At 42.1% G+C, this 24,864-nt stretch overlaps 1 protein-coding gene across 1 annotated transcript in view; it reads right to left on the bottom strand.

Annotated features, from left to right (window-relative positions):
• Positions 1 to 7,181, bottom strand: part of LOC109845045 (CASP-like protein 5B1) — a 33,456-nt gene extending 26,275 nt beyond the window's left edge. The window contains exon 1 of the mRNA XM_020414233.1: positions 7,108 to 7,181. Coding sequence (XP_020269822.1) covers positions 7,108 to 7,164 — 57 coding nt within the window. The 5' untranslated portion in view covers positions 7,165 to 7,181. The remainder of the gene's footprint in view (positions 1 to 7,107) is intronic.

Here is a 24,864-nt window from a genome sequence, read left to right as displayed (position 1 = left end):
AGAGAGAGAGAGAGAGAGAGAGAGAGAGAGAGAGAGAGTATTTGTGAGAGAGAGAGAGAGAGAGAGAGAGAGAGAGAGAGAGAGAGAGAGAGTATTTGTATTTGAGAGTATAGTGTGTTTGTACCACTAAAATAATAATAATAATATATTTCTTAGTGTCTAGCACTCCTCTCAACTTGACAAGATAATATTGCAAGGGCACGAGGGAATGAGAATACAACCTGCACTTCATTTCAGCTTCAAAGCATCTAATAACGATGCAGAACATGTGGCCCTAATCTCGAGAATGAATTTGGCCCCAGATGTACAAGTAGACACTCTCGTTGCTTGTAGTGACTCTTAATTTGTTATCAACCAAGTGAATGAAGTGCAGGTTAGCAGGCGATTGCCACGAGGGTTAATTATGGGGCAGCTCTCTGGTGCAAGTTAGCAGGCGATTTTCCTGCTAACCTGCGCCCCCGCTGAGGTTTGAAAAATGGCAAAAAAAAAAGGAAAAAATAGGAAGAAAATCCTTGAAATTGGATTAAGATCGTCGAATTCAAGCTTCTCTCCATCTGAGGATCATGCTGATGCTGGATTTGATAAAGATGATGAAGGATCCACATCGGATCTTATGGGTTCAACTGGACCTAAGGGAGAAAAGAAAAAAGTTCTAATGGCAGATCTTCTAAATTCTGATCCACTTTCATTGCAGCAAGCTGGCTACAAATCTCATCGGAAACTTGTTGCAAGTGATTCCTCGAAGATTTCTTCGGTTGAGGATATAGCTTCAACTGATAATCTTCCATAGCGGCATCAGTTCTTGAATTCAGCATGTAATTCTATTAAAAATCTTGATTACTCTGTGATTTCTGCAAGGAATCAAGATTGTCTTACTCCGCAAGTGATTGTTGTTAAAAATCTTGATTACTCTGTGATTTCTGCAAGGAATCAAGATTGTCTTACTCCGCAAGTGATTGTTGGATCTCGTGCCTCTTTGGGGTCTCGATCTGGTACTGGTGGATCTGGTAAGGTTTCTTGGGCTGATGAAGTTGAATTTGATCGTGATCAGTTAAATTTGAATCCTGCTAGTTCATTGGATGCCAATACTCAGAGTAATCTGATTTCTCTACTGGACGATTCCTCTGTTCCTATTAAGAATAATTTCAAGAATCTAAATGACAAAAATGAGAGCTTAAAGGATGCTGGAAATCTGGATTCCTCTGATAAGAATGATATTAATAATGAAGGAAATCTGGTTATTGATTCTGGAAATGTCAAGAAAAGTTGGATTAGCCTATTTGCTGATATGAAGGAAATCTGGTTATTGATTCTGGAAATGTCAAGAAAAGTTGGATTAGCCTATTTGCTGATAATAAGAAAACTGGTTGTGGTTTGAACTTAAACTTTGTGAAGCCAGAAAATAATGATTTTGTGTCATTTAGTGAGGAGGAATGGAATGAAGGTAATTCTAACTGGCAATTCTCTTTAATTGGTAAAGTGCTTGGTTTAAATGTCAAATACAAAGCTATGGAAAATTATGTACACAAAGTCTGGGCTAAATGGACTGTCCCAGATTTGTGCTTACTCAAACCTGGACTGTTCTTGTTTAAATTCCAAAGCAAAGAGCAAATGGAGGACATACTTGTGAATGGCCCATGGTTTTTTGGCTCTAGACCTCTTTTGTTGAAAATATGGTCCAATGATGATGATATTGATAAGATTGATGGAAGTGTTTATCCTTTATGGATTCAATTGCCAGGACTAAGGTTAAATCTGTGGAGTTCAAAGGCTATAAGCAAAATTGCAAGTCATGTGGGTAAACCTATTGCCACTGATAAGCTCACAGCTAGTAAGCAAAGGTTGGCTTATGCTAGGGTTTTGGTTGAAGTCCATATGCCCTCCTCTCTTCCAGACTCTATTCCTATACATGGACCTAATGGTCAAGTATATAATCAAAAAGTGATCTATGAGTTCAAACCTAAATGGTGTGATAGTTGCAAAATTGTGGGGCATGATACTAATTTCTGTAAAAAGCATCCTAAGATTCAGAAATGGGTACCTAAGACTAGTGCAGGAATTTCTAACAAGTTTATTCATACATATAACCAGCATGAGGATCAGATACAAAAAAGCCCTAATAAACCTGTGCATGCTATGCATGTTCAGGCACAATCAGCAAATGTTGCTGGATCTCTTCCTAAGTTGTCTGAAGGTGATGAGAATCTGAAGAGTAATTAGATAAGCAAAAGCTCTAGCAAGTCTGTGCATGATGTGCATGTTCAGACACAAACTGCAAATGTTGCTGTTGAAGACACTAGTCTGCCTGGGGCATTTGAGAGCTTTACTGAATCAACTTCTAAAAATAATGTGTATGTTCAGGAGCTTGAGCTGGAGGGTTTTTCTAGTAGGGATAATGTTCAGGCATTTTCTGCTGGAAAAATTAAAGGCTTGGCTGATAGCAGTAAGTATCCATCAGGGAGTAAAGCTGTGCAGGCTGTGCATGTTCAAGAATTTGGTTTTGTTGGATCTAATAAAGGCAAAAGTTTGCAGTCCTCTAAAACATGGTCTGGTATGCAAAATACTGGTCTGAAAGTCTTTCCAGGATTGGAGAACTCTTTCTATCATCTCAATAATCTAATTGATGATCCCTCTACAATAGATAGGGGGACTACAAGATTATGAACTTTTCCTTTTGGAATATTAGAGGGCTAAATAAGCCCTCTAAACAACATTTGGTCAAGATCCATATTCAGCAATACCATTTATCCTTTATGGCTCTCATTGAAACAAAAATCAAAGCATGCAAGATCCCTATTATAGCAAGGAAAATTGCTTGTAATTGGAAATGGTGTTCAGATGTTATCAACTCTTCCAAAGCTAGAATATTGATTTTATGGGATAAAACTCTTTGGCTTGAATTAAGGCAAATTCAACATAGAGTTGGTAATAAGCCTTGGATTCTCAGTGGTGATTTCAATGCTATATCTGATGATGAGGACAAATTAGGTGGAGCTATGGTTACTGTGGCTGAAACACTGGATATCAGGGAATTCATTGATGACTGTCAACTTACTCACTTGAAAACTAAAGGGTGTTTCTTTACTTGGAACAACAAACAAGAGGCAAATTCCAGAGTATGGAGTAGACTTGATAGAACTCTGGTCAATGATGCTTGGATTAATCTATATAACTCTAGCCATGTTGAATATTTGCTACCCAATTGCTCCGATCATTCTCCTGCATTGGTGTCAATATATGACGAATGTGTCCAAGGAAAAAAGCCTTTCAAAATTTTCAATATGTGGAGCAAGCATGATGATTACTTACCCACTGTGACTTCCATCTGGCAAGGGAAAATTCCAGGCTGTATCATGTATTCAGTGACCAGTAAATTGAAGCTCCTGAAAATAGCTCTCAGAGACTTAAATAAGAAAAATTTTCACAATATATCTGAGCAAGTTACCAGAGCAAGGATAAATCTGCAGAATGCCCAAAAGTATTTACAATCAGATCCTCTTAATGCTGACTTGATTGAACAGGAAAAAAAATACATGCTCACTTACAATAAACCGGTACGGTCGACCGATTAGTTCAAAAACCCAGAGAAACGAAGTTTTAAAGCTGGCGGTCGACCGACATAAATTTCGATCGACCGGAAATTCTCTCGGTCGACCGGTGCGGTCGACCGGAAGGCTCTCTGGAACTATGCTATGAAAAAGAACAGCTGTCGGTCGACCGTACCGGTCGACCGAAATCTGATATATACAAAATTGACAGGTTTTGGGCAGTTTTGAAAATTCGTTAAAAATAGGATTCAATGGTGTACTCAAGGGGACAGGAGTTCAAGTTTTTTTCACTCAGCTGTCAAAGCTAAAAGACATCTCAATAGAGTCAGGGTTCTCTATGATAGTGCAGGAAACAGAATTACTGATGGTGACTTAATCATTCAGGAGCTACTTGAGTACTACAAGCAACTATTGGGTTCAAGCACAATTCTAGTCAAGCCTGATAGTAATGTCATTCACAATGGTCCATGTTTAAATGATGCTCAAATAAATTTCTTATCTTCAGCTGTGACTAGAGATGAAATTAGACATGCTGTCTTCTCAATGGATGATGGAAAAGCTCCGGGCCCTGATAGATTTGGTATATCCTTCTACAAGTCAGCTTGGTGCATTATTGGCGATGAGGTATCTGAAGCTATTCTAGAATTCTTTAAAACAGGTAAAATTCTGGGCATGATAAACTCTACTGCCATCACTTTGATTCCAAAAGTGAAGTGTCCCAAGTCCCCATCAGACTTCAGACCTATAGCTTGTTGCAATAGTCTCTACAAAATTATTTCCAAAATTCTAGCTAATAGGATCAAATCTGTGATGGGATACTTAATTAATGATAGCCAGTCTGCATATCTCTCCTAGAATTATGTTAAAGGAAGACACATCTCTAGCAACATCCTTCTTGCAAATGAGATTGTGAAGAACTATAACAGGAAGCATATCTCTCCTAGAATTATGTTGAGTATTGATATCAAAAAAGCCTTTGATACTGTTAACTGGGATTTCCTAAATGAGATGTTAAAAGGCCTTGGATTTCGTGTCAATTTCATCAACTGGATCATGGTTTGCATTTCAACTCCTAAATTCTCTCTATCATTAAATGGTACTCTTCATGGGTATTTCAAAAGCAAGAGGAAGCAAATCCAGACAAATGCAAAGTATTCTATGGAGGAGTTGATGATAGCACTAAAGGATCTGTTAACAGGCTCTTAAATTTTAATGAGGGGGTCTTTCCTATCAAATATTTGGGAGTTCCATTAATATCCAAAAGACTATCTTTCAATGATTGCTCTTCACTCTTGAACAACATAGCAGGTCATTTTCAGTCCAGTTTGAAGAACAGACTGCTTTCATATGCTGGCAGATTGCAGATTATTAGAAGCATCATTCTGGGCATTCAAACCTACTGGTTATCAAACTATGTCCTCCCTATTAAAGTCCTAAAGAAAATAGATGAAATGTGCAGATACTTCATGTGGAGCAAAACTGAACACACTCACAAAATTTCTCTTATATCCTGGGATAAGGTATGTTTGAGCAGGTAGCAAGGTGGACTTGGCATCTATTCAGCCTCTTTATGGAATCTTGCTACTACTCTAAGAACTCTTTGGTTCATTCATATTAATAAGGAAAGTCTTTGGATTAAGTGGATTCATGGCTCATACTTAAGCAACAGTGATATCTGGCATGTCCAATCAAAAAGCAGAGATTCATGGATGTGGAAAAGCATCTTGAAAATAAGAGATAATGCCTTGAGAACTTATGGTGGAGCTGACAATCTGAAGAACCTTATTCAAAATTGTGACAGGAACTCAAAAATACAACTCTCAGTGCTGTATTCTGCCCTTTCTCCTACTGCCTCAGCTGTTCCGTGGTACAAAACAGTTTGGGCTAATTCTAATATGCCCAGACACTCTTTTATCAGCTGGCTTGCAGTCCAAGATCGATTACTCACACAAGATAGACTGTTTAAGAGGAATATTGTGAGTGTTAATACCTGTTGCTGGTGTTCGGGTTCAGAGAGCAGAGATCATCTTTTTTTCGATTGTCTCTACGCAAGGGATGTTTGGTGCATGGTTATGAATTGGTTACAATTTAGATGGAAGTCTACCTGCTGGAACCAGATTATCAACTGGTATTGCCATTGTTTGAGGGGGAATGGCTTTAAGCAAAAAGTCAAGAAAATGGCTCTCACCACTTCAATCTATTACATTTGGTGTGAAAGGAATTTTAGGATTTTTCAGACAGGAAGGAAAATCAGCATCTCAATTGTTTAAAGAGATTAAATTCAACCTTCTAACAGTCAATTCTCAATGGTCCTTTTTCGGCTGAAGATAAGAAGTGGATGTGCACACTGTAATTTTTAGTACACAGTGGTGCTTGTAGCTATTTTGTAATCTCAGTCTTTCTGAGAAGTTTGTTGTGCATAACATTCTATATTTGGAAGATGAATAAAGTTTCATTAACCAAAAAAAAAAAACCAAGTGAATGACGTGTATGAAGCAGATGGAGCTTGAATGGTTCTTTACTTGCAGAAGGTGAAGCACATGCAATATCGATTTGAGTTCATTTCTGATGAAAGAGTTTTAAGAGAGGAGAATACCAAAGCCAACTCTCTCTCCAGGCTCGCATCTGCCGAGTGCACAACTTACACCAGAACGGTGTCCATATATAGAGGAGCTTCCCCAACCAAGCATTGATGTAAAAGATTAAATGGAGCAGATAACCACGGAACTGAGTTAAATGAATTCCATTCTTGAGTATTTATGCAGAGAAATTTTCTCACGAGACGTGATGATAAATGGAATTTTGTCCAAAGGTCTTTTATCTTACCCTATCTGCATTCTGTTTGGCGGAGCAAAGCCGAGAACACATTGTTTGAGGTGTGTGAAGGCTTGTGCGGCTAATATCTAGGGGACAGAGCCTTTGCATTCAAAATTCTGCGAGCGGGCTACTATTAACCGACGATGACAAACTTTGGCTTCAGAGAGACTGCCAAAGACAGACTTAGGCGGCTCCTTTTGCAAGTCACTGTCAGATCATTAGCCATTCGAATCACAAAACACTCATTTTCAGCCACCTCAGATATTGATGACATGTTATGCTATTTCCATGCTTCCACATTGGGTTTAGTCTTGCATGAGTCTAGTGAAGTTGTTGTTTATTCCTCGTTTGTAGGTATTCAAGTGTGTAGTTGCCTTGTTTTATGGTGTACATGACCAGAGTTTGTTTTGATTGCTATGTTCATGGAGGAGTAATTCCTAGTTAGCGAGTCCACTATTCTATTCATTCTCTTTAAATATCCAATGTAACTCGTCGCCTTAGGCTCAGTAAAAAGAAATGGCACCGGTCTATATTTTGTAAGTAAATATACACTTTTCACCTAGGTCCTTGTATATTTTAGAAAAGTGAAAAACAATCTAACAACAACTCTATCTGAGAGGGTTTTCCACCATACAAAGTTTTCAAATAACCATGTCCCAAACTGAGAAGTCTTACTATTAAAAATGGGAATTCACCCTCTTAATCTAATTGAAATAAATAGAGAAATAAGTAAGGAGAGTACCCAGTCAGCCACGGCAAGGCAAGTCAGAGTCGCACGCTCTAGTCCAGCACCGTTCATTATTAAGACAATGTTCATGAAAGAAAGGATAAAACTCCAAATTGCTACAATCAGCACCCCATACATCATGTACCTGTACGGAGGGGGAAATCAATCGATTTACAAATTGTAAATACTTTATCATTCAAATTAGTTTGTCATTCAAATTATTCGCAAGAGCAAGTACGGAATTCATAACAATTAATTTCAGTCAGAGGTAGTCTTGGACTAGAAATTAGATTTTTATTTTTTTTTTAATTTTTGTATTTTAATGGTTACTATTTTTGATTTTGCTTCAGTCTGATGATTACTAATTTGATTGGTCTTAAAGATTGTCTCATAGTTTTTCACAAACCTTTCAAGGGGGGCTTAGCAGACGTAAAGAAAAAATAGCAAGGGAAAATATTTTCAGAGCTTTTTTAGCAGCATGCATTTACCACACTTGCAACAATGTGTTGTGCGCAGCAGAAATTCCGGCAGAGTTTCTGGTGCATAATAAGAGAGAAAGATCGATAAGAATTCTTGTTTCTCAAAGGGAACAAGAATCTGAAAGCCTAATATCCTATCAAAGTAGGATATTAGCTCTTCCTCTCGTCAGCTCTAAGACTGCGCGTCGAGGGATCCTAAAACTATTACAATGGCCACAAACTCAAACAATCAATTTTACGTGGTTCGGCAAACTGCCTACGTCCACGGGGCAAGGAGGGGGAGATCTACTATTAGAGGGGAGAGAATACAACTAGGGTTTACAATCACACAATCTAAACCCTCAAACAAATACTCTCAAAACCTCTCACACAATTATCTCTCTCAAAACAAAAGACAGTCGCCTCTGTACTTTGCTACAACCCAAAAAAAGGAATCTGCGTTTTCCTTTTGCTGCTCCTGCGCACCTCTGCCTTGAGCCTGCTGCAGCCGCCAACTGCTTTTGATTTTGCCTCCTCACACACGAAAACCTAGGGACTCATTGTTATTTATATAGCCTGCAGTCATTAAAGAAGTCGGGTGGGCCTTGGTCCTCTTCACGCGAAAACAAATTCCCAATCATTGGAATTTGCCCAGCTCCCCAATCAATCATTGGAAGTTGCCCAACTCCTTGTGGTCCCCACTCTCACAATTCAACATTTGCATACATGAGAACAACAGAATGATAATTCCTACGAAGATTGAAAGCGCATACGCGCTAACTTTTTAATTAAACTATTTCAAGGTCATCCTTCACGGCAATAGTTCTTAAAGAGTCGCGCTTCCACCATTTGTTCACTTGGGATCACCGACTTTGATTTAACTCCCTCACTATTTGAAGCTCTCTTTATCGACTTGAAGAAAAGCTATTGTTCGGTTTTAATTCCATGCATCTATCAGCTGCACTCAAGTCAAAACCCAACTCATCATCTGCATCCGAATCCAAATGACTTCCACGCTGTGTCACCTCAGCTGGAATCCCAACCAATGCAGAATGATCTGGAGTAATCTTTACCCAATGTGAAGTAGCATCATTCTCCATCCGCTGCGATACCTCTAAGGTCTGTTCAAAACTCTCCACCTGCTGAGAGCCAATTGGCTTCCTCATCGAAGTCTCAACCAAAGTGACACTACCAGACCTATCTTCCAATGGAGTTTTACCTCCAATCACAGCAGTTGACAACTCTTTAATAGGATGACCCAAATATATCGAAGCCTCTGTCCAGAAATTCTTCTGCAAACCATTGCTTGACCACAAACACCGATCCTCCTCCAGCAAGGCACGGTTCTCCAAATTTGTCACCCTATCTAGCTGCCCCAAGATTTCCTTTCCAACGAAGTGTCTGCCAATATCACACTTCTTCAATCTGTTAGAGACTACTAGGACTTTCTCCAATGGGGATTTGGTTGCAACCCAAACACGCCTAGAACAGTCACCAACAAAGGAAACCAAACGCCTATTACCTCCCAATGATGCCCCCTTGGAAGGCCCCCATACATCCACGTGAACTCCTCCAGAACGACCCTTAGCACGGTGAATAGAGGTGCCACACTTCACCCCGGTCTTCTTGCTCACATCAACATGTTCACTGGACTTCAAACTGCAGGTCTTCGCACCCTCTTCCAATCTATGCGACTTGCTCACATCACCATGTTCACTGGACTTCAAACTGCAGGTCTTCGCACCCTCTTTCAATCTATACGAGGAATCAATACTGGAATGGCCAAGCCCCAAATGCCGCAGTCTAGTCGAATCAACAGAAGTCATCAGCTCTCCACCTGTTACTATACCTCCAGTCAAGTAATACAGGTTATTCCTCCTGAAATTTTCTCACGAGACGTGATGATAAATGGAATTTTGTCCAAAGGTCTTTTATCTTACCCTATCTGCATTCTGTTTGGCGGAGCAAAGCCGAGAACACATTGTTTGAGGTGTGTGAAGGCTTGTGCGGCTAATATCTAGGGGACAGAGCCTTTGCATTCAAAATTCTGCGAGCGGGCTACTATTAACCGACGATGACAAACTTTGGCTTCAGAGAGACTGCCAAAGACAGACTTAGGCGGCTCCTTTTGCAAGTCACTGTCAGATCATTAGCCATTCGAATCACAAAACACTCATTTTCAGCCACCTCAGATATTGATGACATGTTATGCTATTTCCATGCTTCCACATTGGGTTTAGTCTTGCATGAGTCTAGTGAAGTTGTTGTTTATTCCTCGTTTGTAGGTATTCAAGTGTGTAGTTGCCTTGTTTTATGGTGTACATGACCAGAGTTTGTTTTGATTGCTATGTTCATGGAGGAGTAATTCCTAGTTAGCGAGTCCACTATTCTATTCATTCTCTTTAAATATCCAATGTAACTCGTCGCCTTAGGCTCAGTAAAAAGAAATGGCACCGGTCTATATTTTGTAAGTAAATATACACTTTTCACCTAGGTCCTTGTATATTTTAGAAAAGTGAAAAACAATCTAACAACAACTCTATCTGAGAGGGTTTTCCACCATACAAAGTTTTCAAATAACCATGTCCCAAACTGAGAAGTCTTACTATTAAAAATGGGAATTCACCCTCTTAATCTAATTGAAATAAATAGAGAAATAAGTAAGGAGAGTACCCAGTCAGCCACGGCAAGGCAAGTCAGAGTCGCACGCTCTAGTCCAGCACCGTTCATTATTAAGACAATGTTCATGAAAGAAAGGATAAAACTCCAAATTGCTACAATCAGCACCCCATACATCATGTACCTGTACGGAGGGGGAAATCAATCGATTTACAAATTGTAAATACTTTATCATTCAAATTAGTTTGTCATTCAAATTATTCGCAAGAGCAAGTACGGAATTCATAACAATTAATTTCAGTCAGAGGTAGTCTTGGACTAGAAATTAGATTTTTATTTTTTTTTTAATTTTTGTATTTTAATGGTTACTATTTTTGATTTTGCTTCAGTCTGATGATTACTAATTTGATTGGTCTTAAAGATTGTCTCATAGTTTTTCACAAACCTTTCAAGGGGGGCTTAGCAGACGTAAAGAAAAAATAGCAAGGGAAAATATTTTCAGAGCTTTTTTAGCAGCATGCATTTACCACACTTGCAACAATGTGTTGTGCGCAGCAGAAATTCCGGCAGAGTTTCTGGTGCATAATAAGAGAGAAAGATCGATAAGAATTCTTGTTTCTCAAAGGGAACAAGAATCTGAAAGCCTAATATCCTATCAAAGTAGGATATTAGCTCTTCCTCTCGTCAGCTCTAAGACTGCGCGTCGAGGGATCCTACAACTATTACAATGGCCACAAACTCAAACAATCAATTTTACGTGGTTCGGCAAACTGCCTACGTCCACGGGGCAAGGAGGGGGAGATCTACTATTAGAGGGGAGAGAATACAACTAGGGTTTACAATCACACAATCTAAACCCTCAAACAAATACTCTCAAAACCTCTCACACAATTATCTCTCTCAAAACAAAAGACAGTCGCCTCTGTACTTTGCTACAACCCAAAAAAAGGAATCTGCGTTTTCCTTTTGCTGCTCCTGCGCACCTCTGCCTTGAGCCTGCTGTAGCCGCCAACTGCTTTTGATTTTGCCTCCTCACACACGAAAACCTAGGGACTCATTGTTATTTATATAGCCTGCAGTCATTAAAGAAGTCGGGTGGGCCTTGGTCCTCTTCACGCGAAAACAAATTCCCAATCATTGGAATTTGCCCAGCTCCCCAATCAATCATTGGAAGTTGCCCAACTCCTTGTGGTCCCCACTCTCACAATTCAACACAATGCAAGAAAGAACAAAATATAACTTTTCCACAAGTCCTCAAATGTGGCTACCATTTTTAATTAAGTGATCCAAAGAGAGGTTTTGCTAGAAATTCTCATTTGGCTATACCTGCACGTAGTATCCAGTTGTTAGTTTGAGCACTTTTGGTTTTTTGCTCTATTTTGATTGATTGTTCTTTAAGTTTATGTGTTAAACTGAGTTTGTTTTTATTCTGACAGTTATTGTCACTCACTCAGGGATGCCAGGGGTACTAACTTGTACATTATTACAATGGTAATGAAATCCATTCACTTGTCAGGGGAAAAAAAGAAAGATGTACCAGTAGACTAATTGATCGGCCAGCCTCCTCGCAGTCAGCAACAAGATCAATGAAATCAGGGTAAAAACCAGTTGCGCCATCCTAAATGCCAAACCCGAGAGCGTACCATATCCCCCAAAATGCTTCATGATTATGTGCTGAAATTACAGACTTAGTGTTAAGTATGTGTCTTCACGAAATAAAGCATAGCTGAACAACCGAAGATATAATGTGCTGCTAAATTTTGAGTATAAATATATCTAGTCTAGAACTACTCTACTAGCTGAACATGGAGGTGGAGCATTACGGTTAAAAGAAAAGAAAACAATTATGCACTCTTAAACCCAACTATATATAATCAAAGTATTTAGTTTTAACCAAGAATAACTAATGTATAGTTATAGAGAAAACGAATACTTAAAATCTCAAGGCCTAAATTTTACCTTCTCTTTGAGCTTCTTCCTCTCCACCAATAATAACTCACTCGTGAACTGCGGACAGACTTTGCACTTCTAAGCTATTTGAAGAGATCAGAAGAATTAGAGTTGAGATCAACTAGGCCTTGCGTGCTTTCAGCCCATACGAAGTGGGCTTTTGCGGGACAAGCTAAATATAGGAAGCCTAATAAAAGATTGACGTAACGTGGTTGACAATCGCCAAAGACACTTAAGGAAAACTTATAGACCAAAATGTCAGATTAGTTCACCCTCTCGAACAAATGGAAATTTTTTGTTAGTCCAGCGTCATTTGGGTTTTTCTTTTTTCCGGAAATTTGGTCGTGAACGACATTTTGTTGGTTAAGTAAACATGTGATGTCACGTGACTTTCCATCAGCCATTAATTACTAGTTTACGTTAATTGATTTGTGCTTTGTAGTGGTTTGCTATTTTAATGTTCATCTTTGTAGTGGTTTGATGTTATGGTTTGTATTGATGACTACGATCAAACAGTCAATCGGATCCGGGTTGGGATCAGTTCTGATTCGGAACTGAATCGGTTCCCCCTGGGTCCTTGCCGGGACGGGGTAGGGGAGAGTGATGAAGGAGACGCTTCCTTCTCTGACTTTATGCCTGGTTCTTGAACGGGGGCTTGATGTCCACGCTGCACAGACAAGAAGAACCAGTGAGAGGGCGGTGACCGGTTCCCCGGTGGTTCCTCCGACGGTCAAGTTAGTGAAACTCGAGTGGGGATGGGGAAGAGGAAGGTCAGGAACCGAGGTGGTTATTGAAAAGGTAATGTGCATGACAAGAGGATTTACGTGAGCTCCTCTCTGTAGATGAAGAACTGTGGGTTCCTCCCCCTTTTTTTTGAGAGAGAGAGAGAGAGAGCCTTTTTTCGATATTGCCCCCTTTTTTGAGAGGTTAGGATTCTACCTGTATATATCTCCGTTGTCGGAATTCATAGGTTACCTCTAGCCCTTCCTAGGGAGGTGGTGATGAAGTATGGGCTAAGAACCGAGTCATCCCTCACTTTACAGGCGTTGACTATCCACTAGAGGGGAAGTCACATCGGCACGGAAAAGGGTGTACCCGCATTTCCCGGGAAGTGATAGAGAGCGTGGCAGAAGGCACGTGGGCAGCTAACAAGTCATGGAGACCATCAGGTCAAAATCTAGATAAGGCTTGTCCGAGGTGGACTGGGATGCTGACATATGCTCTGGGGGAGAGGCTTGAGGCAGGGGTCGAGTTCTCAACTTAGCCGACAGCATGGGATGTCCATGAAGTCATCGTCGTGAGTTGTCAAGTGAGTGGTCGAGTGCCTTAGGTGAGTCCTCTTCCGTGATAGGGTCGACTTATTGTAGGCAATAAAAACTATCTTTAATCCCTATCAGAGAAGTTCAGAACAATACTGCTAAAACCTTGCCCGAAATAGCAAAAAAGGGAGAAAATGCTGATATCTCTCAAACTGGAAGGAATTTGGAAAAATGGATGAGAGCAAACTGAACCATTCGAGTTTATTTGGTTGGCTTCGTCTCGTCGAGATAGTCAATTTTTATATATAATTCGTCAAATTCCGACTTATGCTTTGAAAGTTATGACTTGTTCTTCGTAGCATGTTCTAGAGCTTGCTTAAAGAGCAACCCCATCTGCAAAGGAGTTTAGCTTGCCTGAGACTTCAAGCTTTAAGCTCGTCTGAATGAGGCTGGCTCACCTGCACAGCCTCGCCTACCAAGCTCGCCTGCACGCTTCAAGCTCGCCTACATGTTTGAAGCTTTCCTGCACGCTCGAAGCACGCCTACATAAGGCAAGCTCGACCGACAGCTGGGAGCTCGCCTAACGATCCCCTTAGGTTCACCTAATGCTTGAACTCACATGATGACTTCTCGAGATCGCCTAAGGCTTTAACATCGCCCACCCGTAGACTTGAGCTCACCTGCATGGGTAGCCAGCTCGCCTGCAATGTTGCCAGCTTTCCTGCATGCTCCAGCTCGCCTACAGACCCAAGCGTCAGCTCACCTGAATGCCTAGTCGAGCTCACTTGTCAGCTGCCCACTTAGAGTATGGGAAAAGTCACATCAAATAGCTAAAGAGCATGGTGCTTATAATAGCCATTGATGGCTACAAGAATAGGACGGGTTGTAGGACCCCCTAAGTAGTCACATCCCACAGGTAGGGAGGCATGGTCTACTTGTGGTAAAATCCCACAAATCAAGGAATGGCCCATGTCATCCCTTCCCTATTTAAGGCCACCTTCAAACAATGTGAAGGGGGTTGATTGGCTGCTGCTTGCTTGGTGTGCTAATCTTCCAAAGGTTGAACATTGGCTCATTTGCTAAAGGCTCCCTCATTTGAAAGAAACTCGTTTGAACTCTCAGACTTGAGACTCTCAAGCTCTCTACAGACTCTTGCATAATGGCTCTTTGTAGACTAGTCCGAACCCTCAGAATTGAGGCTCTTAGGCTCTTTGCAAGGTCTTGCATATTAGCTCTCTCCAAGAAGTCGATCGACCAACGCAAGCACCCGTTCAATCTCGGGCATTCAAACTCAAACCGTAACTTCGATCGGATCGTCTAAGGTAAGCAAACTCGACACAAGCATCAAGGGAGGTGTCCTACCGCTACCAATGAATCCACATTAAACAAGAAGGGTCATTCCCTTTTTCTTTATTGTAAACGTTTGATTCTTAGTTTGTAATAAGTCATTCTTATAAATACAAACGACCCCTAAAATGGGAGATCGATTTTTTACACCCTACAGAAGATGGCGACCATATTTTGAGGATCCGTTTCTTCAACTGAAGTGGTGGTGGTGCAATTCGATGAAATTGCAACGGGGTCAACTGTTGAGTCCCTCGTGATCGAGTTCGAGGAGCACTTATCTTCATTCTCCTCTAGCGGCAATGTGTCTCGCAAGTGCTACAGAGTTTCACGAGTGGCCCATCCCCAAGTGGCCGAGGCAACAACGCCTGAGAACTTCGCCCGAGCAAGCACAGGGGGTTCTGTCCCCTCCAAGCTCGTCAAGGCCGAGCCAAAGGCAAAGGATGCAAGTTCAAGGGCTGCTCGATGGGTCTTTGAATGATCCTCGTAGGCCCCCATGCAAGAGGATACGATGATTCATATCGGCACGAACCACACCTTCGCCATCAACATGAATGTTCCCCTCTCCAAAAGAGTTAAGCAACAGCGATGACAAACTGTCGTTCGCAAAGAGCCGCAAGCCCTCGTCTCCGATGACGGCCTGAATTACTATTCAGGCCTGAAGAGATCCAAGCCAAAATGCAAGGTTCCTAATTTTGGCGAACTGAACCGATCAGACGAGCCCACCTACTCAGGTAGGCTTTTCTCCAGTAGAAGAGTTCCTAAAATTAGCGAACTAGGTGTTTTCGGCGAGCCTAGCAGTTCAGGCGAGCCCCACGAGCTTCGTTCCAGGAGCAATGTTCCTAATTTTGGCGAACCACTCAAATCAGGCGAGCCCACCTACACAGGCGGGCTCTACTCTTCAGGCGAGCTTCCCAAATCTGGTGAGCATCGCAAATATGGTGAACTCTATAGTTCAAGCGAACTTCATCAAGTTTGCCTAATGGCCGACCTTCGCCCGCAAGCCGACCTTCGCCAGAAAGGCAAAACTACAGCTCACCCAACATGCGAGCCTCGACAGGCCAAACCTCGCCAACACATGTGAGCTCGCCAACAGATGCAAGCTCACCCAATAGGCGAACCTCACCAGTCTGAGCTTCGCCGACGAGCTCAAATATGCTAAATAGGCGGACCTCGACAAGCTCGCTTAACAGCTCGACCCACTTGCAAGAAGTGGTAGTTCGCCAAACAAGCGAACCTTGCCTGAAAGAACTGGAGGTTGAACCTCGCCAACAGGCTCAAGGTCGCCGACCACGCGAACCTCGCCTGAATGAACAGACGGCTGAACTTCACCAACAGGCCCAAGCTTGCCTATCTAGACAAGGTCACCTGAGTAGGAAGTCCAAGGCCATTGAGCGTAAAGGTATCCACCAACACACTCACGCCCAAATGGGGCTAGTCGTTCTGTTTGACTACGTGCGCCTAGCATCCGTCTCTAACAACGATGATGATGATTGCTTGACAGTGGCGACATTGCAAACCTCAAGCTCAACTCAGGGCGAGCATGAAAATGTGCACGTGACCGACATCCCTGATGAGATATCCAGGAGCTCGACGAGCAATATACAACCATCAACTCCCTGAAAGAGATGTTGGAGTAGCTTTTGAGCGAGAAGAAGAAGAAGAAAGAGAGGACTTCACGGACTTCGTATAGATCCTCGAAGCACAAAGAGCAGGCGGCTACTCCTTCTCACTCCTCATCCAAGTCATCTGGAGAAACGTCATCTTCGGGTCATAATCCAAGAGATAAAAGGCTCGACGAGTTCAAAAGACAACTTGATGCCTTGAAGCTCCAGAAGCATATGAGCAAGCTGGGGGTTATTATACCGTATCTGATCAAATGGGGTACGGTCTCCTACCCGGCGAAGTTTCAGCTATTGGACCTCCTACAGTTCAACAGCAAGGGTTCTACCCAGCATATTTACTACTTCTAGGCACAAACTGGACACATAGTGAGGAATGATCCCTATGACTCGACTGTTCATTGGCACCCTCAAGGGGGTCGTTTTTGAATGGTTCCGCAGATTGGAGCCTGAATCTGTTTGCGGTGAAAGTTAATTTCTTTATTGCTGAATCTATTACACGTTTATCGATTACAGATTCAAAGTAAAATTAGTCTTTTTATAAGACTTTCTTACAAAATGCAAAATAATAATAATAATAAATACATCTCTCTTCAAACAAACGCAACAGGTGTTTATCGTCCGCTGCTTACGTGGGATCTTGGCCTGTGACGGGGATGTTGATATACGTGGACCACCGTTGATCAGATCTGATTGCTGAAAAATCGGGCAGAGCTTTGTTGATTCGCGAAGGAATCAAGAAACCGTAGCGCTTATCTCAGCAACAGCAAGATAATTGCTCTTCTTAAGATCACCACAACGGGGTAATCTTAAGGGAAGAACACGAGAACTGCAGATCTGACAAGCCCCTCTTCTTTATGCCGACAAACTCGATCCGATCTCTCCTCCTCCTCCTCTGAAATTCGTGCACCTTCAGTCTTCAGTCTGGCAGGACTTCGCCAACGCTCAAGAATTCCAGATCTGAAAAAATATGGGCCTGAGGCTTGTATTTATAGGCTCGAGGGATATCCGGGCGGTTAAAACCGCATAACGGGCTGTTTTTTATGGGGGGGCGCTTGAGACACCCTTGGGTGTCTCGCGAGACGGAGACACCCTTGGGTGTCTTGACTTGGGTGTCTCAGCTTGGGCCGAGACACCCTCGGGTGTCTCGGCCTTGGCTGAGACACCTTGGGGTGTCTCGGTTGGGCCGAGACACCTCGGGGTGTCTCAACTCATGCTGAGACGCTTCTTTTTGTATATTCGTCCGTTTTCGCCTTAACTTCTTCATCCGAACTCGGATTTGAGTGATTCAAAGTGCGTTAGAAAGCCGGAGAGGAGATGTATAAGCTCTGATGATTGAATCATGGGTGGAATATATGAGGCATGTGGGGTGTTCCGCCTTTCGTAAACAACGGCGGGGTTCCCAATCACCTTTCGTTCCTGTTATTCCGAAGAACCGTTGTTTCGCACGGTTCATTGACTTAGATAGTGATGTTCATCGTCTTCTCTCTATTTTGAACCATGTGCGGGGACCTATAGGCAATTTTTAATGCCTATAGATACCCCCTCCAAAGCATTCTAGACTCGTTTCTTTTATAGAAGAGGCTGGAATACTTTAGATGTGATTGGTCCAGCTTTCGGTCGGTGCAAAGGACCTATAGTTAGCTTCAATTCTTGACTCCTTCGATTTTCAGTCTATTTGATGTTTTGACGAATAGCTGAAGTTCTTCCAGCGCTGTGTTTATCGTCTGGCCGTTGTCGAAGTCTCGAATCTAAAACTGACGAGTTGTGTTTGGCTCGTGTCGTTGAGTTGACTTAGAACTGACTATCTCCATCGCATCAGGCTGACTTAGGGTTTCAGATCGTCGTACGTTGACTTTTTATCACAACGCGTTAACCGGCGTTGACCTAGGATTTTGGATCATAACGCGTTGATTGGCGTTGACCTAGGATTACGCGTTGACCGGCGTTGACCTAGGGTTTTGGATCGCAATGCGTTGACTTTTCATCGCAACGCATTGACTGGCGTCGACCTAGGGTTACGCGTTGACCAGCGTTGACCTTAGGGTTTTGCATCGATCGCCATTGACACAGTTCATACTCGTACGTCTGCTAGAGTATACACAGTTTAAACTCTTAAGGTATTGGAGCATGGCGGTCCCAACAGTTGGGGCTGCAGGACCAACTGTTAAAGCTGATTCTTCTGCATGTGTGAATCTTATTTTGATGTTGTTGAATATCCGAGTCACGAGACCAACTAATGGGGCTGGTGCGTCAATGACTCGCACTTATAGAATTTTTAGCAAATTCTCAGCCATCAACGGGTTTGATGAGCCTTTACCGACTACCGTTTGAGTCGGGCTAGCATGCAGATTGTTTAAGTCCATTCCACATGTGACGTTAAGCTAAAAGAGTTAACCCCGGGCTAGCATGCAGATTGTTTAAGTCCATTCCACATGTGACGTTAAGCTAAAAGAGTTAACCCTTTTAATGCTACGATATTGAATACGTAGACTTCATCTTTCTTTTGTGAAAAGACTAAACAACAACGTGTATCAGACGTAGACTTAGGATTTTTGGCAAATTCTCAGCCATCAACGGATTTGATATGCCTTTACCGACTATAATTTGAGTCGGGCTAGCAAGCGGATTCTTGAAATCCGTTCCGAATGTGACGTTGTGCTAAAGGAATGAACTCCCTTAGACTTGATGCTACGACTTCGAATATGTAGACTTCGCCATTGTTACATGGATAGGCTACCCGGCAACGCGTGTTAGGCGCTGACTTATCCTTACTTAGGATTCATGATAAAAGTCCCCAGAAGGCTACCCGGCAACGCGTGTTAGGCGCTGACTTATCCTTACTTAGGATTCATGATAAAAGTCCCCAGACTTAGATTCTGGTGCCTTCTTCAATCGGTATAAGACTAAACCGGCAACGCGTATTAGGCGTTGGCTTATTCCTACTTAGGCTTCAGGATAAAATTCCCCGTGCGTGTGAAGCACGGATTTTAGCGTTATTAATAACAACCTGCCACAATATTGAATATGTGGGCTTTTGTCCTTTTTATGGTTAAGGACTAACCGGCAACGTGTGTTAGACGCTGACTTATCTCTTCTTAGGCTTCGGGATAAAATATCCCAGACTGGATTCTGGTGTCTTTTTCAATCGGTGAAAGACTAAACCGGCAACGTGTGTTAGACGTAGGCTTATCTCTATTTAGGAGTCAAGATAAAATTCCTCGTGCATGGAATGTACGTATTTGAAGTTGAGAATTGTGTCTTTTCTCAGGGTAAAGACGAACCCAGAAAATGGAAGAGGAAGAATTTTATATTCTATCTTCCAACACTGAAGAGGAAGAATTTTATATTCTATCTCTAGTTGGAAAGGAAACTCGAGGTGGGATCTCCACCCCCAGAATCCGGAAGGATGAAACTAAGAGTGGGATCTCCACTCCGAGAATCAGAAAGATTCAAACGACCCTAACTTTTATAGGATTGATTGTTTGATCCAAGTAAAAAACTCCTCATTTATTGAGGGAAAATTCAGATATCAACCCTAACTTTTATAGGTTTGGTTGGAAAAGAAAAGATGAAAGTCTTTCGTTTATCGAAAGGGATGACTCGATCTTAGTCCTAACTATCTGCAGGTTTGACTAAGTGAGGTTGGAGACAATCCTAACTTTTATAGGTTTGATTGCTTGAATTGAAAGTGGACCTCTCGTTCATGGAAGGAATCGAGAGGAGAATTTGGCTTTGGCCCTAACTTTTATAGGTTTGACCTGAAAGCAAAGAGAGCGGAATACCGGTAGCAGTAAAAAACTAGTTTGTACTAGCCACTCGATGGAAGATTTCAATGTTTAAGTGATCAGGACTTAACATGTCAATTGTTTGTGGAGAAAGTTGCTATTTCCATTGTTATCGAATCTATTATAACTTTAGTCGTTACAATAAACTCGAATGAAATAAAAAGTTGATCTTTTTTATAAGATCTCCTTACACAATGAAAATAAAAAAAGTTTACAACTTTATCAAACAAACACAGAGATCGTTCATCGGTCTTCTGCTTACGTGGGTGTCTTTGCCTGTGCCGGGGTTTATCCGTAGACCACCGTCGATCAGATCAGATTGCTGAAAATTTGGGCAGAGCTTCGTCTATCCGCGAAGGGATAGAGAAAACTTGAAGCGCCTATCTCGATAATACTAAGGATTGGGTGCGGGTGATGTAGATCTGATGAAGAACTCTCTTGCGTTGAAGAACTAGATCCGATCTCTCCTCCTCCTCTTTTGAAATCTGTGCACTTTAAGTCTTCAATCCGGCAGGGCTTCGCCGAGGCACGAGAATTCCAGCCCTCCAAAAAATGAGGCCTAAGGTTTGTATTTATAGGCTTGAGGGGATAACGGAGCGGTTAAAACTGATCGAAAACCGTCAAAAACACGTCCCAAGTGCGAGACAGCTCGGGGTGTCTCGCACCTGTGCGAGACAGTCTGTACCCTATTTAGTATTTTTGCTCTAATTCTTTCATCTGAACTCGGATTTGAGTGATTCAAGAAGTGTTGGAAAGCTGACAAAGAGATCTACAACTTTGATGTTTTGAGTTTCTTCAGATTCTAACGGGATCATGGTCAAAATAGCTCTACAGGTTCCTAGATACCTTTGGATGTCTCGGCCAGGTCCGGAGAGCAACGTCGCCTGCTTTTGCCTTAGGCGCTGATTTGGCTTTTGGCACCCAAACTTGTTTGGATCTTGGCGATCTCTTAACTGTCTCTTCCTTTTGCATTTCCTGTGCTTTTCGCACAAGGGTCCGGGCATGCGCAAGTAAGGCGCGACACTTCTGGATTCGCTCCTCGAGAGTAGAACGAGTTCTTTTAACACAAACTCATTCGTTAATTGGAGATCGAGAGGAGGATTCCGATGCTGGTCGTGGCAACAGATTAGCCACTTGGCGCTTTCTGAACTCCAGATCTGCTTGGTAATGGAGTCTATCCACCTGATCCAAAGCCTTAGAGAATTGGCGCGTGAGGCGTTGGCGTTTTTTTTGACGTGCTCTCTTTGATAGAGTTGGCGCATCTTTAGCAGTCGGCTCCTTGATCGCGAAGGAGTTCAGATCTGCAGATCTGGTCTCATCGGATATCGGCGGATCGTTGTAAAGTGCAACTGTAGCATCAACTACGGGGAGATCGACTTCTCGGATCTTCAGATCTAGAGACCGGCGGATCTTCTGGGAGGAGGAGGAGATGTACTCTTCGAATTTCTGCTGGTCGAATTCGTATTCGACCTCTTCGAGCACTGGGATCTTGATCGTCGGCTGCGGCACGACAGCTTCGGTAGCGAAGCTATTGGCTCCCACTGTGGTCGCCAGTTTGTTTGCTGTGAAAGTTACTGTTTTCATTGCTATCGAATCTATTACAACTTTAGTCGTTACAATAGACTCGAATAAAATAAAATAAAAGAAAATTTGATCTTTTTATAAGATCTCCTTACACAATAAAAATAAAAAGTTTACAACTTTATCAAACAAACGCAGAGATCGTTTATTAGTCTTCTACTTGCGTGGGTGTCTTTGCTTGTGCCGGGATTTATCCGTGGACCACCGTCGATCAGATCAGATTGCTGAAAAATTGGGCAGAGCTTCGTCTATCCGCGAAGAGATCGAGAAAACTTGCAGCGCCTATCTCGATAAAAGCGAGATATTTGCTCTTCTTAGTATTACCACAATGGGATAATACTAAGGATTGGGTGCGGGTGATGTAGATCTGACGAAGAACTCTCTTGCGTTGAAGAACTAGATCCGATCTCTCCTCCTCCTCTTTTGAAATCTGTGCACTTTAAGTCTTCAATCCGGCAGGGCTTCGCTGAGGCACGAGAATTCCAGCCCTCCAAAAAATGAGGCCTAAGGGTTGTATTTATAGGCTTGAGGGGATAACGGAGCGGTTAAAACTGATCGAAAACCGTCAAAAACACGTCCCAAGTGCGAGACAGCTCGGGGTGTCTCACACCTGTGCGAGACAGTCTGTACCCTATTTAGTATTTTGGCTCTAAGTCTTTCATCTGAACTCGGATTTAAGTGATTCAAGATGTGTTGGAAATCTGACAAAGATATCTACAACTTTCATATTTTGAGTTTCTTTATATTCTAACGGGATCATGGTCAAAACAGCTCTACAATTTCCAAGACACCTTTGGATGTCTCGGCCAGGTCCGAGACACCTTTAGGTGTCTCGGCCCTATTTTAGGCATAACTTCCTCATATGACCTCCAAATGACCTTATTCCAGATGAGTTGGAAATATGACAAAAATATCTATAACTTTCCTGTTTTGCATTTCTTCATATTCAAAACGAATCATGGTCAAAACAGCTCCACAAGTTCCAAGACTCCTTTGGGTGTCTCGGCCAGGTCCGAGACACCTTTGGGTGTCTTGGCACTATTTTAGGTATAACTTCCTCATATGACCTCCAAATGACCTGATTCCAGATGGGTATGAAAGTGGACAAAAATATCTATAACTTTCTTGTTTTGAGTTTCTTCAGATTTAAAACGAATCATGGTCAAAACAGCTCTACAAGTTGCTAGACACCTTTGGGTGTCTCGGCGCTATTTTAGGCATAACTTCCTCATATGAAATCCAAATGACCTAATTACAGATGGGTTGGAAATTTGACAAAACTATCTACAACGTTCCTGTTTTGAGTTTCTTCAGATTCAAAACGAATCATGGTCAAAATAGCTCCACAAGTTCCGAGACACCTTTGGGTGTCTCGGCCAGGTCCGAGACATTTTGTTTTGCACACTTGTCCATTTTTGCCATAACTTTTTCATCCGAACTCGGATTTAAGCTATTCAAAGTGCGTTGGAAAGCCGATGAGGAGTTCTATAAGTTCCAATGATTAGATTATCTGTGGAATAAATGAGACACGAAGGGTATTTCGTCTTTTGTAAGTGACACGGGGCTCCCAATCCGTTCTTATCCTCATTATTCTGAAACTCCGTTGCTTCACATAGTTCGTCAACCCACTTTATGTGTTTGTCAACATCAATCAAGCTCCTGTGACTTGGATTATGACATTCATCGTCTTTTCTTAGTACTAAGCTGTTCGCGGAGACCTATAGGCAATTTTCGATGCCTACATCAATTTCAAAGATTGCCAAAATTAGCGGGTGAAAATTCATTGGACCCACTTGTTAATTGATTTGATCAGTGAGTGGCTTTGCGAGTAAAGATTAATCTATCAAAAGGATCGAATCTCGTCTCAATAAAATAACTCATGAGAGTTAGTAAATTTGATAACAATAAAAGTAAACATTCTGACATTCATAGTTTAAATGTGGATGTCGTACTTATCACTTTTATAGTGATTGGGTTATCCCTAAGAATAACACATATAATGTTCTTCCGGAAACTTCCCGTTACACGAATCATCCACCCCCAGTTTCTTCGCGAAACTGGGTTTATCATTGCATTCGGTTGCATTATCGGGTTATCCTTAAGAATATTACGTATAAAATTCTCCAGGAACTTCCTGTTAACGATAGGAAATAGTTTAGACTCATATACCTGTTGGATTATCGAAATGAGCAGTTTATACTCTTATACTTGTCGGAGTCATGAGAAGCAGTTTATACTCGTATACTCTTCGGAGTGTTGCCATTATCATTTGGCTTATCCTAGCGTTATGACATCAGCTTTAACCAAGGTCTGGATGCTATTCTTTAAAGTAAAGTAAGCCTTGATGGGATGAAGGATCCTCCTGTGATACGCGCAGTACTTCGGATCCGTAGTATTGTCAGCTTCCTCCTGATTTGTGATGGGTGGCAGCTTGATCTTGTTGTTTTCAAGAAGGATCTCAAAGATGGCTGGAACGTCTTCGTCCTTGAATGAGTACTCTTTTTAGAGACTCGAATCCGAAGTCTTCTGCTATCCTCGGGGCTGCTGTTGCGATGTCTGATTAACATCAACAACTGTTGTAGGTGTCTTCCCTTCATCATGGGAAATGGGACTCGGATTCAGAGGGTTAGCCATCGGTTGGCTTCTTTCGACCTTCCTCCTTCTGAGAAAGCGTTCAGCCTGCTCTCCGCGCACCTTCAACTCTTTCCAGATATTGAGCGGCTCTACTCCCATAACGTCCAAGATGTTAATTGACAAATTGTTATGACAGGTTTGCAAGACGAATTCTTCTGTGACAGGATCCTTGCAGTTCATTGCCTGATTGCAGAAGCGTTTGATGAAGGTATCTATCGACTCTCCGTCTTTTTGTTTCTCATCGAAGAGTGACCTGATCGACACTTCGGCGTCATCGTCGAAGAAATGAGCGAGGAACATGCTCTCCAGGTCCTCCCAGCTGTTGATGCATCCGGGCTTGAGACGGCGGTACCAATCGAAGGCAGGTCCGCGAAGGATGCTGACGAATGACCGAACCATCAAGGCTTCATTACCGGAGATCATGCCCAAGTGGGACTTGAAGTAGATTAGATGCTGAGTGGACGATCCATTCATGTCAAACGGCGTGAAGTTAATAAGGTTGAACTTCACCGGATAC

This window comes from Asparagus officinalis, chromosome 6, assembly GCF_001876935.1.
Source record: "Asparagus officinalis chromosome 6, Aspof.V1, whole genome shotgun sequence".
Taxonomy (NCBI): Eukaryota; Viridiplantae; Streptophyta; class Magnoliopsida; order Asparagales; family Asparagaceae; genus Asparagus; species Asparagus officinalis.
This window is presented reverse-complemented; position numbering and strand designations above follow the sequence as displayed.